This window comes from Aotus nancymaae, unplaced genomic scaffold, assembly GCF_030222135.1.
Source record: "Aotus nancymaae isolate 86718 unplaced genomic scaffold, 86718_ANA_hifiasm-v0.15.2.pri h1tg000003l, whole genome shotgun sequence".
In the NCBI taxonomy this organism is placed as follows: Eukaryota; Metazoa; Chordata; class Mammalia; order Primates; family Aotidae; genus Aotus; species Aotus nancymaae.
In genome coordinates, this window is record NW_026988414.1 from 69,849,496 (window position 1) to 69,864,610 (window position 15,115).

The following is a 15,115-nucleotide window of genomic DNA, read 5'->3' on the forward strand; positions in this document are numbered from 1 at the left end:
ACAGCAAGGGTACGGTGTCTGGGCCATGTTAACACACCTTTTAATCTTCCTTCTTTCTCTTTTCTTTCCGTGTATTCTCCATTCTCCCCACAAATTTTTTTTTTAAAGTTATTGCTTTAGTAACTTACACATTGCTGCTTGAATTGCTTATTGACAATAGCCTAATGGTGGTTTAATTATTAATGGCTATTGCTGCCCCAAATTCTCAGTGACTTATAATATTTATTCTTTGCTCAAGTGCGATATGTAAGTTTCCCAGAGGTTCTCAGCTATTCCAGGTGTAAACACTAGGTATTGTAACATGAAGCTGTCTGAGAATGAAGTTGTGAAGAGTCTTCACCTCTTTTTTTTTTTTTTAAGGTGGAGTCTTGCTCTGTAGCCCCAGCTGGAGTGCAGTGCTGTGCTGTGATCTCAGCTCACTGCAGCTGCTGCCTCCCAGGTCCCAGTTCAAGCAATACTCCTGCCTCAGCCTCCCAAGTAGCTGGGATTACAGGTGTGTACCACCATGCCCAGCTAATTTTTGTATTTTTAGTAGAGACAGGGTTTCACCATGTTGGCCAGGCTGGTCCTGAACTCCTGACCTCATGATCCTCCCCCTCAGCCTCCCAAAGTGCTGGGATTACAGGTATGACCCACTGCACCTGGCCCAGTCTTCACCTCTTAGGGAAGGAGCTGGGACAGCTGGGGTAAATAGATGGCACACGGAGGCCTCTGGGCACCAGTAAGTTACTAACTGTTGTGGAAGTATTTTGTTACCTTAAGGACCTGTATAGCTGTACTCATGCATATATACATATAGGTATACCCACTTTGGATATCAGTTCAATAAATATTTTTTTTTTTTTTTTTTTTTTTTTTGAGACGGAGTTTCGCTCTTGATACCCAGGCTGGAGCGCAATGGCGCTATCTCGGCTCACCGCAATCTCCGCCTCCTGGGTTCAGGCAATTCTCCTGCCTCAGCCTCCTGAGTAGCTGGGATTACAGGCACGCGCCACCGTGCCCAGCTAATTTTTTGTATTAGTAGAGACGGGGTTTCACCATGTTGACCAGGATGGTCTCGATCTCTTGACCTCGTGATCCACCCGCCTCGGCCTCCCAAAGTGCTGGGATTACAGGCTTGAGCCACCGCGCCCGGCCCAATAAATATTTATTGATTTCATATTCATTCATTTAAATAATATCTACCACTGTTTAAAACTCATAAGCCAGGCCTTGTGCTCAGCCCTTTTTCTGAAAACTTACTGTTTCATCTTCTCCTTAACCATGAGTTTGCTATTCTCTTCATTTTATAGTCGCAAAGAGAAGTAAAATAACTTGCTGAAGATACCATAACTAATGAGTAGTAGAACAAACTATCAATGTTACCTGTATACGGTGATGAAATGAATTTTTAAAAATATCAGTTTAAAGACTGTGGATTAAAGAGAAAGGAATGAGAGAATGTTAAGAGGTTAAATTTCTGAGTCGCTCTATTTTTCGTTAATAATTTAATCTGCCTTAATACTCTGTTGCTGGGTAACAGGACAGATGTTATATATTAGCTTCAATTTCCTCATTAAAAATATATTTCCTGCTGTAGAGTCCATAGAAATGACTTAATTTGTGATCTTAATAATTTCACTGAATGCCTGGGTGGCTTTTTAGCTTATTCTTCCACTGTCAGACTTCAGGAATTATTAATTTTCAAAAGCAGGAATTTTTCTAAAGCCATTGCTGATCAGTCAACCAATAAGTCTTCATTGAGCATCATTGCTTGTCTTGTAACAGAGTAGGTGTCATGGAGAATAATGAGAAAAGTCGTGTTATCTGCCTCCTAGCATTGTTTTGAGGATCAAATGAGGTGATGGTAGGAAAGTGCTTTGTAAATCAAAAAGTAAAGAATTGCTTGGTTTCGTGATCAGACATGCCCTTGTTCCTAAATATCTATTGCTGTCCTTTTAAAACAAAATGAATTCATTTGTTATATAGAACACATTCTCCCATTGACTAGTTTATCTCTTAATTTTGAAGACCAGACAAACCATAGAGAGAAAGTAAAAGAGAGAGCATTTGGCATCTGTGTGGAGCTGATGCCCACTTAGCATTCCTTGCACTGAATTTACATTTGTAAAGCATGCCCCTTTTGCCAGACCAATGCTGCTCACAGCAGGGTCATTCTCCTCGTGTAGAAGCTATGGTTTCCCTGGGTGCTGGGGTATGGTACCACTGAGGAGACTGAATTGCAAGGAATCTTAGAAACTTCTAGTGAGGTCCTGGTGTCTGTCATCTGGCATTTTGGAAGTAGGCAAAATAAAGCCTCCAATCCAGCCCAAAGAAGTGCATGTTGACAGAGGATTGTATAGGTGGAGTTCCCTTCTCTTCTCTGTGACATGTGCACGGTGTCCTCCCCCGTGCACCCCACTGTCCCAAGGGCACATCCTGCTTACCTTTATTGAGAGATGCCATTCCTTAGAGGTGCCATGATTGCATATCTTTTTTTTCATAAGCCCATGGCTTCCTGTGACTCGGGCCACAACCCCATGATCTCTTTAAAGCTCCCTCTGTCAGAGGTTCCCCAAGACCACTCCTGGGTTTGATGATTTCCTAGGAGGACTCATAAGACTCAGCATATTGTCACACTCACAGTTACGACTTATTACAGCCAAAGGGTTGAATAAATAAAGCAAAATCACTAAAGGAAAGGCACATAAGCCCAAGAGCATAGGAACCCAGACATGAGCTCTCCAGAATCACAGTGGAGCCACATAGGAGTTGCTTAATTCTTCTACAATGACTTGTTATAACATGTGTAAAAGCTATCCACCAGAGAAGCCCGCCCTGTGCCCAGGGTTTTTACTGAGGGCTGGTCACATAGGCACCCTCTGCCTGCTACATATCAACATTCTGACTCCCCAAAAGAAAGCAGGTGTTTAGCGTAAGCTATATTTAGGCACAGTGAGCCACTCCTATCATTTAGAGAATGGTGGAAACTGCCCTGAGATCCAAGTTCCCAGATGCCAGCCATGGACCAGCCTTGCAAACAGGCATTTCTGAGGAGAGCAGTCTCAGTTCAGCTATATTGTCTTTTTATATGTACTCCCCAAATGGACCCATGTGTCCCAGCATCTCAGCATCAATGACCTCTGTAAACATTTCTCACTCCTCCCCAATGTCCAGCATCAAGAGAGGACATGAATGCCCCAATCATGTAGGTATTCCTACTCAAAGAAGAAAAGGTATACAGATGCCAAGCTTTGACACGGAAGAGCTGAGTTTCCTTGGGCAAGTCACTTAACACCCTGAGGACCACTATAGGGTTTATGTCAGGTTCTGACAAGATGGAGTATAGAAGAGCTGGCATGGCGGTGGCACATGGAAGGCATGGTGCTGACACATTGTTAGGAAATAAACATGACTGGCATACCCCCCTTAATACAGGAATGGAGTAAGGTCTGCCCATATCTGAACATCTTCCAGAGTCTCAGCAGTAACTGAAGAAATGCATGGATGAAATGATCAGACCTTCTCAGAGTCATCCTCAGTCCCATGTTGGCTGGGATTAAGGCTCCTTTCCCTTTACCCAGTGACAAAACAAGATTGCCAAGAGACCCAACAATTCAGCTGTGATTTAGTTTCAGTGTGATCACCCTTGGGTCATGGTGACTTTAAAATGATGAGTGGAATTATAGATAACCAACTTCATAACAATGAATTCTTTACATCTTCCGAAATGCATGTTTAATATTAAGACCTATCTTACTGTGTGATCTAGGAATTTTAAGCATTCCAGCATGTCTCTGAGATTGTTTAATTCATATAAGAGTTCTGAATGTAGACTTTAAAGATAAGGAAGTATTATTATTATTTTGCCTACAATGTGCATGAGGAAGTTAAGGTACAGATTGAGGATCTGTGGTCTTTTCAAGCACCAATCTCAAACATCTACTAGTGCAACACTCTCCTTCAGCCAGATTGTATGTGATGGATGCAAGACTCAATCTGGTCCAAAGCCTTTTTTTTTTTGAGATGGAGTTTTGCTCTGTTGCCCAGGCTGGAGAGCAGTGGCGCGATCTCGGCTCACTACAACCTCCGCCTCCTGGGTTCAAGCCATTTTCCCACCTCAGCCTCCCAAGTAGCTGGAATTAAAGGTGCATGCCACCATGCCTGGTTAATTTTTGTATTTTTAGTAGAGACGGGGTTTCACCATGTTGGCCAGGCTGGTCTCCAACTCCTGACCTCAGGTAATCTGCCCACCTCGGCCTCCCAAAGTGCTGTGATTACAGGCATGAGCCACAGCACCCGGCCTTGTTTTTTTTATTTGTTTGTTTTTGAGACAGAGTCTCTCTCTGTTGCCCAGGCTGGAGTGCAGTGGCACAAAGTTTTTTAAACACGCCCAAGAGAAAGGTTTCGCTTGGAGTCCATAAACATAACATTGACGTTGATTGCGTGGGGTGAGGTGTTAGGCTGTGGTTGGGACACTGAGATGAGAGCAGGCTCTTGCTTTATGCAGCTCAAGTCCAGTAAGAGGGATAGACTCATCAAAAGGCACTAACAATGCAGGTCATATATGCCACTGCGCAAGCCACATAGGTCCTTTCAAATCCCCCTATAGTGGAAATTAACCTGGCTTGGGTGGAGTTCGAGTGCAGATTATCCAGGCAAGGGTGGATATTTTAGGAAGAGCAAGTAACAGAGGTCCTAGAGGCCCTTTGCAGTCCTGTAAGGGCTGAGGAGCAAGAAGGAGGCACTGAAAGACCTCTTGGTGGAATCAGATGTATTTCCAGTGAATGAAGGCTTTATCTCCAAGTTGGTCTTCAGCAGTGAAGGGGCAAAACAGGGAGGAAGCCATGATTTATCCGCAGCCCTGCACTTTCTCGATGATGGCTAAAAGTGATAGGAACTCAAGGAACAGAGTAAACGTTAAATTTCTTCTTCATGGAAGCTCATTGAAGCCCAAGACCTGATAGCTAGAGTTTTTTTAGGGATTGCAACACAGGAAGGAGAAATCAAACCTCAATTTCTCTGGCACCTGAGGGGATGCAGTTGAAAAAAATAAAATCCCTTTTCTGGCCAGGCTTGGCTTGGCTTGATTGGCTCATGACTGTAATCCCAGCTCTGTGGGAGGCCCTGGTGGGAGGATCACTTGAGGCTAGGAGTTCAAGACCAGCCTGGGGAACATAGTGAGACCTTGTCTCTACAAAAAATTTAAAAAGCAATTGAGGTTGGTGGTGGTGTGTGCCTGTGGTCCCAGCTACTCAGGAGGCTTGAGGCGGGAGGAATGCTTGAGCCCAGCAGTTGGAGGATTCATTGAGCTATGATCATACCACCGCACTCCAGCCTTGGGGGCAGAGCAATACCTTGTCTCTAAAACAACAACAACAAAAAATCCTTTCTACCTTTGTCCTGGAGGCTTAGGTGTCTCTCTTCCCACTTCCTCTTAGGGACTCTGAATTCAGCAGTTTCTCTTAGGCACTCTGAATGCAACACTTTCTCCCTGGAGAGGAGACTGGCTGATACTCTGACCTCTTCTGGAGGAGGGAGGCTGTAGTGCAAGGCAGGGACACAATTATGAGTTTTTAAGGGGCTTTGCTGCCAAAGGAGGCGTGATCCTGAGTTTAGACAGAGTGCACTTAACATTATGAGGGAGAAACTCCTGGAGCTAAAAGCAGCTTTTAGCAAACGTGGATGTGATGAGTTCTGGTATCAGTGACTCTCTAGTAAATTTCCCTGGGGTAGGCTTGGCTTTTGACAATGGATTTATCCATGTGGAGTGTTTGTGCCTCAAAGTAAGTGCAAATAAGGAGAAGATGTTGGCCAAATCCCAAACTAGCTGGGCGTGCTCTCCTCAGGCAGATTCTAATTCTGCTCCACCTCTAGTCTGATATTGAATGAAAGAGGAGCTGACAAACAACTTCCTGACTGCAGTTTTAAACAAAAACTTAGTAAATGGGCCAGGTAAGAATTGAGTACAGTTCTGTAAGGTGTAAAGCTTTCCAGGAACCATGAGGCCAGTTACTGGATGGACAGACTGGGGGTTTCAACACTAGCTTCTCTTATCATGAGCTTATCACCAACCTCCTCATCTAGGAAATATGTGCGAGTATCAGTGCTTTTTGCAGAATTTTTCCTTTTGTCTTCTCAGACCACTTGGAATTTCCACAGAAAATTCTCTTACTGACTTTTTCTTGTATATACACACACACACACACACATATATATACACAAACACATACACATATGTATATACACATATATGTGGATCACACACATATGTGTATACATATACATATGCATGTACATGTATACGTATATGTATGGGTATGATCCACATAAATGTGTATATACATGTGTGTCTATATGTATACATATGTGTATGCACACATGTATACACACATACGTGTATACACAGATATGTGTACATACACATATACACATATATGTATATAGGTCCTTTCAAATCCCCACACAGTGGAAATTAACCTGGCTTGGGTGGAGTTTAAGTGCAGATTATCCAGGTGAGGGAGGGTGTATATATGTATACATATGTGTGTGTGTTATTCACATATATGTGTGAATTATTAGAGTATATATATGTACACACACAAATATATACACACAAGAATTGTTAACAGTTGTCATTTTTCATGATTATAGAAAGTTGTACAAACAAAGAGTAAGGAATATTAGAACAACAAAGACATATATATCCTAGTCTCTCTCTCAAGACATAACCACGACCAGTGATTTTTAACTTGTAGTTCTTAAGTTCATTCTCTCTATAACTCTAAATGGCATATTACTACCCCTGCTTCTTGATACATCAACTTAAATTTTCTCCATCAACTCCTTATTCTGGAAGATGAAGAAATTACCCCCTCTCCTTCCACTCCTGCTGATCTACACTAGCCACATTTTTGTTTTCACTTATATTTTTGGCTATATGTAGTATATTAACAATTTTTATTTTCTTGATTTTTCAACATTAGGAAAAATCAGTTAACTTCTTCCTTTGCAAGATTAAAAATGTGTCCGAACAATTCACTACATTCCTCTCCATGCATTATACATTTTTGTTTATGCATTTTTCTCGCATTGGCCTGTAAGTCCCTGTGGGAGGCTATTATGGCAGATTCTTCTTTGCATCCTCATTACTGTCAGCACCCCACACATGGAGCGCTGCAATGAATATTTGCCTTTGAATGGAATTTTACACCCTGCCCCAGCAGATAGCAGAGGAGAAGGAAGCCAGTCTTACTAATGTGATACTCGAAACAGCCACTAGGAAATTTATGCTCCTTGAGAGAGTGGGGTGGTTTTGTTTTGGTTTTTGCTTGAGACAGAGTCTCACTTTGTTGTCCGGTTGGAGTGTGGTGGCATGAGCATAGCTCACTACAGCCTCAAACTCCTGGACTCAAGCAATCCTTCTGCCTCAGCCTACAGGCATGTACTCCCATACTCAGCTAATTATTTTTTGTAGAAATGGAGTCTTGCTGTGTTGCCCATGGTGGTCTTGAACTCCTGCACACAAGCATGCTCCCAATTTAGCCTCCCAAGTGCTGAGATCACAGGCATGAGCCACCAGACTAAATTTTTTAATATGTTTAATTTTGCCATGTGCTTCCTGATTAGTTAGGGAAAAGGGCATTCTTTTTTAGATCTTCTTATAGACTTAGAGATATGTACATAATATAAATAGGCAGACATAAGTAAGCAGTCTTGAGATAGGCCTAGATTTGAAGGGCTCCTGAATTTTTTTTTTTTTTTGAGACAGAGTCTTACTCTGTCACCCAGGCTGGAGTGCAGTGGCGCGATCTCGGCTTATTGCAACCTCCACCTCCTAGGTTCAAGCAATTCTCCCAAGTAGCTGGGACTACAGACACATGCCACCACATCCAGCTAATTTTTATATTTTTAGTAAGACAGGGTTTCACCGTGTTAGTCAACATGGTCTCAATCTCCTGACCTCATGATCCACCCACCTCACCTTCCGAAAGTGCTGGGATTACAGGCGTGAGCCACCACCCCCAGCCCCCCAAATATTTAAAAATCTAAGATTCACCTGTGTGAATGGCTGGGCTTAGTGTCATATTAAATCCTTTGGGGCTTAGATGTAAGTATTGAATGAGAGGGAACCACCTCTCTCTAGGAGAACATGATGAACTTCCTTTGGATGAAAAAAAGCATTTGAGAATCAAGAAAATCTCAGATTAAAAAAATATATACAAATCCTTTCTCCAGATTCTTCAGACAAACCAATTAATTCACTGACTGGAGGATTGATGGAAGTGGTGGGAGGTGGCAAAGGTTTTTGCGAGGTTGAGTTTGTTCTGTGTGATTTGAGAAAGGAGATATTAAACATATTTGAAAAATGTGCAAGATAACTGGAGAGAAATTTTGGCCATAGTTATATTATTCTATAGCTAGAAAACAGGCCCATTTTCCAGCTGTAGTTGAGAAAGGAAGGAAGGGCATGTTTGCTCAGAACACATACCTTTCAGGCACTTAGGACTTCTGGAACTACTGAATTCTCCACAGTGGACATTGGGTGTCTTCACTTCAGCCAACATTTATTGGTCATTACAGAGAGCTGGAAACATTAATGTATTACCACTTAAAAATCCCCATGAAAATCCCTGGGGTTTGGGGCCTGGAAGGTGGTATAGGGCTTGTTATTCAATTATGGTAGTTTAGACTTTGAGAAGCTAAATGTTTTTCCCAAAGTCACAGAGACACTTTCTCATGACAGTGCAGGGACATTTTCTAGATTTCATTTTTTTAAAAAGCTCATGACTGTGGTGATGTTAAATACATCATCTGTTGCTATGGTAGTGGGTCTTTTGATTGAATCCAGAGCAATGCAAAGGATAAAAAAAAATTGTGTATCTGATACAGGCAGACTTCAAGGTCATGCTCCTTGGCACCAGCACATAGGACATGATGCTGTTCATCTCTCAGGGAGGTGAAAGTAATTAATTACCAAAAGGTAAGTCTGTGATCACTGATGGTGGCTTCTTGAGAAGTGAAGTTGGGTACAGTCAGTTGTCATTTCAGATTAACCAGGGTCACTAGAAATTTAGCCAAAGTTTCCATAATGCTATTTGTGACTCATAGCAACCCCAGGCAATTGTCTAGATGGAACTTTGGATAGGGCTCATGTTGCTTTATAAGGATTCAGCTAATCATATTAAAGTACGTCTTTATTTCTCTTCCATTAAAAGTCCAGTGGAAACATCCCTCCCTCTTTTGGGTGGAAGGGAGTCATTTGAAGGGAGGTTATCTCCCAGGGACATTACTTGGCTCTAAATCTCCAGACTTTGTGGGACTCATCCTCAATGAGCCTGATCTCTATCTACATGGCTTTTCCCCTGTCTCAGTTTTCTGGCCTGAGGATTCCAAGAATCTGTGCCTGTGGAAAGGTTCACAGTGCAATGTACAGACGATTACTGATAAGGTGAAGGTGACTCAGTCCATGACATCAGGAAACAACCAGTTTAAAACCTAACAAATGTAAAAGGATCTGTGACCTGGAAGTTTTAACTTCAGAGAGTCTGTTGAAATGAGAGGAGATCACATCCCAATAATAGTATGACAAGTACAAACAGATGTAATCTATAAAAGAGACATGAAACAGGATTTCCCAGGCCCTGCTTGGTTTCCATCGTCACTCCGCAGCTCCCTGCTCCTTGTAGCTGGGGCCAGCCACTTCACCAAGCCTTAGGGGCTGAATCCAGCTTTGGCCTCTAGACCTATCCTGACCATAGATAAGACAGTTAAGGCTCTCTTGTCTGAGGACCCATTACAAATTAACCTTGTTGTCTACACAGTCACAAAGGGTACCCTGGCATAGTGGTTACTATGATGGATTCTAGATGCACTGTCAGGATTCAAATCCTGATTTCACCACTTACGAGCTCTGTAACTATATGCAGCTCATTCAACTTTTTGTTGCCTTGGATTCCTCATCTGTAAAATGGGTATATAATAGTTACTGTGAGGATTAAATGAGCTGAATGTATGTAAATCACATAGTGGAATGTTTAACATTTAATAAATGTTCAATAAAAGTTAGGTATCATTATCATCATCATCGTCATCATCATCATCATCATCATCATCACTCCAGGCTTCTGTCTTCCTTACCTGTCTTAATAACCCACTTCCACATCCGTGTCCAAGAAGCCTTGCATTTCTCTGGCCGTGTCCCTCTGCCCTCCAGGAGGTAGTGCCCAGCCTCTGACTTGGCAGTTTGCCTAGAGTTACATGAGACCTTGCTGGAGTCACAGACGGGTCCATGTCCATCCACCAGGACACCTTGTTACCTCCTGCTGGGCTCAGTTGACTCCTGGCAACTGCAGGTGGATCCGCTGATCTCTGTGGCTCTGATGCCATGTTAGGCTCTTCTGCCTTAGGTGGAAACCAGACTATGCTTAGATGTAAAGGACTTACTGGTGACCAAGGGACAGGGTATCCTGAATGACCCATTATAAGTTGGATTGGCAGATGTGTATGGATGTAAGAGCACTGGGCATGAGTGGAGTATTAAGTCATACCCTAAGATTATAAACTTCTAGCATGTGCAAAGCTAGCTAAGGGCCAGTGTATTTGAAAGATCTCAATACTGATACATTGTCACTTTTTTTTTTTTGAGACAGTCTTGCTTTGTCGCCCAGGCTGGAGTACAGAGACATGATCTCAGCTCATTGCAACCTCTGCCCCCCGGGTTCAAGTGATTCTATATTATTAGTAGAGACAGGCTTTCACCATGTTGGCCAGGCTGGTCTCGAACTCCTGACCTCAGATAATCCACTTGCCTCGGCCCCCCAAAGTCCTGGGATTACAGGCATGAGCCACCATGCCTGGCCTCTTTCCAACTTTAAATACCAGCTGTCTTCTACCTAAACTACTAGGTTTCTTAACATGTGTTCATAACCTGCATCAAAAAGTTGAAATGCAGATCCCCAAACTTCACATATAACAACTCAGAATCATTATAGGGGCAAAAATTTTTAACAAGCTCCCCAGGTTAATTTTTTGCACACTATAATTTGCAAACTACCGATCTAAACCTTCTGCTCCTGACAAGTCAGTCTACTCTGTTCTCTCAAAGAGGCCATCTGTTTCTGTTTGACTTTGTTCATGCCATTCTTCTTCCATGGAATGGTAGCCACAGCAGACATGTTCAGAGCTCTTACCTGTGCCAAGCACTATTTTAAACATGTTACACCTATTAACTCATTTAATCTTCACAACACCCAATGAGGTAAACACTGTAGTTTTACAGATTTTTTACAGCGAACAGACTGAGGCATGGAGGAGTCCCATAGCCAGTGAGGTGTGGGGCCTGGGTTTAAACCCCCTCTCACTGTCCACCCCATCTTCTCTAAATTCTAGTCCAAATTCTGTCCCACCTAAAGCAGGAATTTCTGACCTTCTGCATGCAAAAAAATCACCCAGAGATCTTTTTGGAAATGTAAACTTCTGGATCCCTCCCTTAAGGATTATGATTCAGTAAATCTGGGATGAGATCCAGGAATCTGTATTTTATCAAGTTTATCCAGGTGATTCTGATGCACTAGACTACTCAAGAAAAACATACAGCTCCCTCTGACTTCTTTCTTCCTCATTTATAAGTGTAAATATGAGCAAAATGTGATATAAAATAAATAAGTATGAGACAGAAAATAAGATCACAATCTCTAATTCATACTGTGGATAAAGTATGATCTAGCTTTGTTGAACGTATGTGTGTGTGTGTGTGTGTGTGTGTGTGTGAATAATCAGAAGGAAAAGGAACCTGGCCCCTGAAACATTCAACAGCACTGTATAGAAGTCTCTGGAATACACTGATAATAGGATAGTTCAAAGTCTTCAAGGATTTGTAGAGAAATCTACTGTATGTATCAGAAATATTAGGTCTCCTGGAAGACGAGGAACCAGAGGAAGGACTGAAAATAGCTGTGAGGGAAAACATCTCCTGCTTGATTAAGGACAGTCACAGTTGGGGAGACTGCTGGTACAAATGCGCAGGGTGGTCATTACCAAACCATATGGAGTAAGAAGCCCTCTAAAGCAGAACATGATGGAAACTGGTAGGAAAAGGCAGACAGGGCGAATGAGCAGGGTGGGCTGAGCTCTGACAGTTAGTGAGAGGTGGACAGGCCACGGAGGCCTGTCTCCCAGGGCTCTGGAAGCCAATCTGCTGGCAACCCTTACATGGGTTTGCTGGACCCGTGTAAGCTTCCAGCAACACCAGCTGTCTCCATGAAGCATTTTGAGTTAAGATGCTTTTCACAACCCTTTGGCTTGAGCCAAAGTTCGAGTAGGATGTGAACAGCTGGGTGGCTTGTAGAGGGCACCATCCCTGTAGCAGTCCCCATGTATGACTTCGAGAAAGAAAACCTTAAGGAGTTTGTTAAAAATACAGATTCTCAAGTCCCACTCTGGCAGGAGAGTGGGGAAGATTGCCCAGGAATATATGCTTGAAGTGCTCCTTTGGGTGATTCTGCTGCGGCCTGTGCATCCTAACCTGTGCAGCAGCAATGAAGAGCCATGCCCAAACCCCATCTCACTCCACTCCAAATTACTTAACATGGAATCACAGAGTGCTAGAGCAAAAGAGAATCAAATCCAACCCCTTTCATTTACAGATGAGGAAACTGAGACCTGGAGATGTGGCATGCCTTGCCAAAGGCCCCACAGTGACGAGAAGAGGAGCCCAGAGTGCTGATGGCCCACCCTGTCCATAATCAGAACTAGAGATCAGCTGCTGGACTGTAGGTTTTCATAACAGAAACACACCGGTGCAAGTGGGCTGAAGGTCCCGTTCCTCAAATAACTAGACCTAAGTAAAACCAAACTGCTCCATAACCAGGCTGTAGCCAGGAGCCACCCTGCGTTAACCTGGTGGCAGTTACCAGAACTGGAAGCCTGTAGACCTCAAAGGCTTAGACAGTCTGCTTAACCCCTTTCTCTCAATGAGTAAAATTGCTAATAGGCTAGACCACAAACAAATACACCTTCAGAATCATCTAGAATTGCTCAGTACTTGACAACATAAATATTTCATGACTTGGAAAGGAGTCCACAATCCACTGAGTTACAAAAGTGTGAAAAAGATTATGTGTGTGGAGAGTGTGTGTGTGTATACACAGAGAGAGGTTAAAAGTGTTATGCTTGGAAGGTGGGGTTATAGGTGTTTTTAATTCAGAATTAATTTTTAGTCTATTTGTATTTTTTAATTTTTTTGCAATAAACATGTAATATTTTTGTAATGAAAGTGACAATTGGCCAGGTGCAGTGGTTCATGCCTGTAATCCTAGCACTTCAGGAGGCCGAGGTAGATCACTTGAGGTCTGGAGTTCAAGACGAACCTGCCAATATGGTGTAATCCTGTCTCTACTAAAAATACAAAAAATTAGCTGGGTGTGGTGGCACGCACCTGTAATCCCAGCTACTCGGGAGGCTGAGGCAGGAGAATCACTCGAACCTGGGAGACAGAGGTTGCAGTGAGCCAAGATCACACCACTGCACTCCAGGCTGGGCGACAAGAGTGAGACTCCATCTCAAAATAAATAAATAAATAAATTAATTAAAGTTGGAAGGGTACCCAGGGCTTAGAAAGGTATTCTGGAGCTATGAAAAGTACGGACACTAATTGCATATTTATTATCTGCTTTATTAGGTATGTCCAGAAAGCAGTAGAAGCATCCGGGAGGTACAGTGTGCATCCTACAACAACAAGCCATTCATGGGCCGGTTTTATGAATGGGAGCCATTTGCAGAAGGTAAATGCAGCCCTGTCCATAGAAGTTATTTTTGTCTATTTTCCGTTCTTGCTGACTTCTCATTGATGTTGGAGGTATTGGTGTGATCCTGGATGGGGTGTCATAGGGGAGAAAGTATGACTCCAGGGCAAAGAGAAGCCTGCATGGGTCTTTACTAAAAGTAGCATAGCTCAGGTGACACCTGGACCATCTTCAGCATGAGTCAGATGGATGAGGCATTGAAACAAGCAACATCTGAGGATGGCAAGGTGAGAGGGACGGAACAGGGTTCAAGGAATCAGCTGGAGAAGAGGTTCAAACATAGAGTTGTGAGTCGAGAGTGGAGATGGAGTTTCCCTTTCCTTGGTTCATGCCACAGGGCTGATATGGGAGCTTAAGAGAACATGTGGGATTGTACAGTTATATGGTTCTCACCTGTAGGGGGCCTCACACGCTGATTCCAAAGACAAAGAATAGTAGGCAGGTATTGCCTTGAGTCCAAGGTCCCCGTCGTTTCCAAATGACATGAGATCCAAAGTGGATAGAGCTCGTTGATCCCACTCTGGATGCTGGAGTCACTTTTCTTTGTCAAAACCTAGATGATAACATGGCTTGTGGACTGAGAAGTTTTAACATTCTGAGATATTTCTTCCCACCCATGGAGAAAGTGGGCTCAGAAGTGTTGGGTCAAGTAAAACTTGTGGGGGTCTGTGCTGACAGCCAAGTTGGCTGGAGAGGGAGTCCAGCTGCCTTCAGGGCCCAGTAGAAGAGCTCTGCCCAGCCAGCCCTTCTCAGCCTCAGCTCGAGGCAGAGGCTGGGACAGCTAAGGTTGGCCAAGACCCAAAGTATGGAGCACTGCCCTATGTCCAGGATCTGGAGAAATTGTCTTGGAAGAGGAATTGCTAGTGAGTTGTGCTGATTTCATTGCAGAATCAATGCCTGGGGAAGCCAAACTGTGCAAGGTGGTTCTATACTTAGGTAGAAGCCCTTGGGGAGGAGGGAAGTGGATTAGTATCTGACTGCTCTGAAATTGGATGCTAAATCGTTTTTATCTATGCTGTGTTCTCAGAGACTCTGTAGCTTCTATTAGATTCTCAGAGTGGTCCCATGACCTCAAAATTGTTAAGAACTAACTTGCCTAAAAAATTGAGACTATCAAATTCAAGCAGGAAGGATGTACAGAGGAAACATAGAGCCTGCTGAGTGCAAATACAAGGGTGGGGAACAGGGTGAAGGGTGAGCAAAAGAAGGATGCCAAAGTGAAGTTTTGATTTGATTCTGTAGAGAGTTTGGTTCTGACCTTTGTCATTCTTTAGAGTATTATGTTAAATTTAAGGTGGTATCCCTATTTGGATCTTGAAACAGAAAAAGGG

The 15,115-nt window shown here is 43.1% G+C and overlaps 1 protein-coding gene across 1 annotated transcript in view; it reads left to right on the forward strand.

Annotated features, from left to right (window-relative positions):
- The window catches only part of THSD4 (thrombospondin type 1 domain containing 4), a 645,795-nt gene that overhangs the window by 102,676 nt on the left and 528,004 nt on the right, over positions 1 to 15,115 (forward strand). The window contains exon 5 of the mRNA XM_021667503.2: positions 13,661 to 13,763. Within this exon, the coding sequence (XP_021523178.2) occupies positions 13,661 to 13,763 (103 nt within the window). The remainder of the gene's footprint in view (positions 1 to 13,660; positions 13,764 to 15,115) is intronic.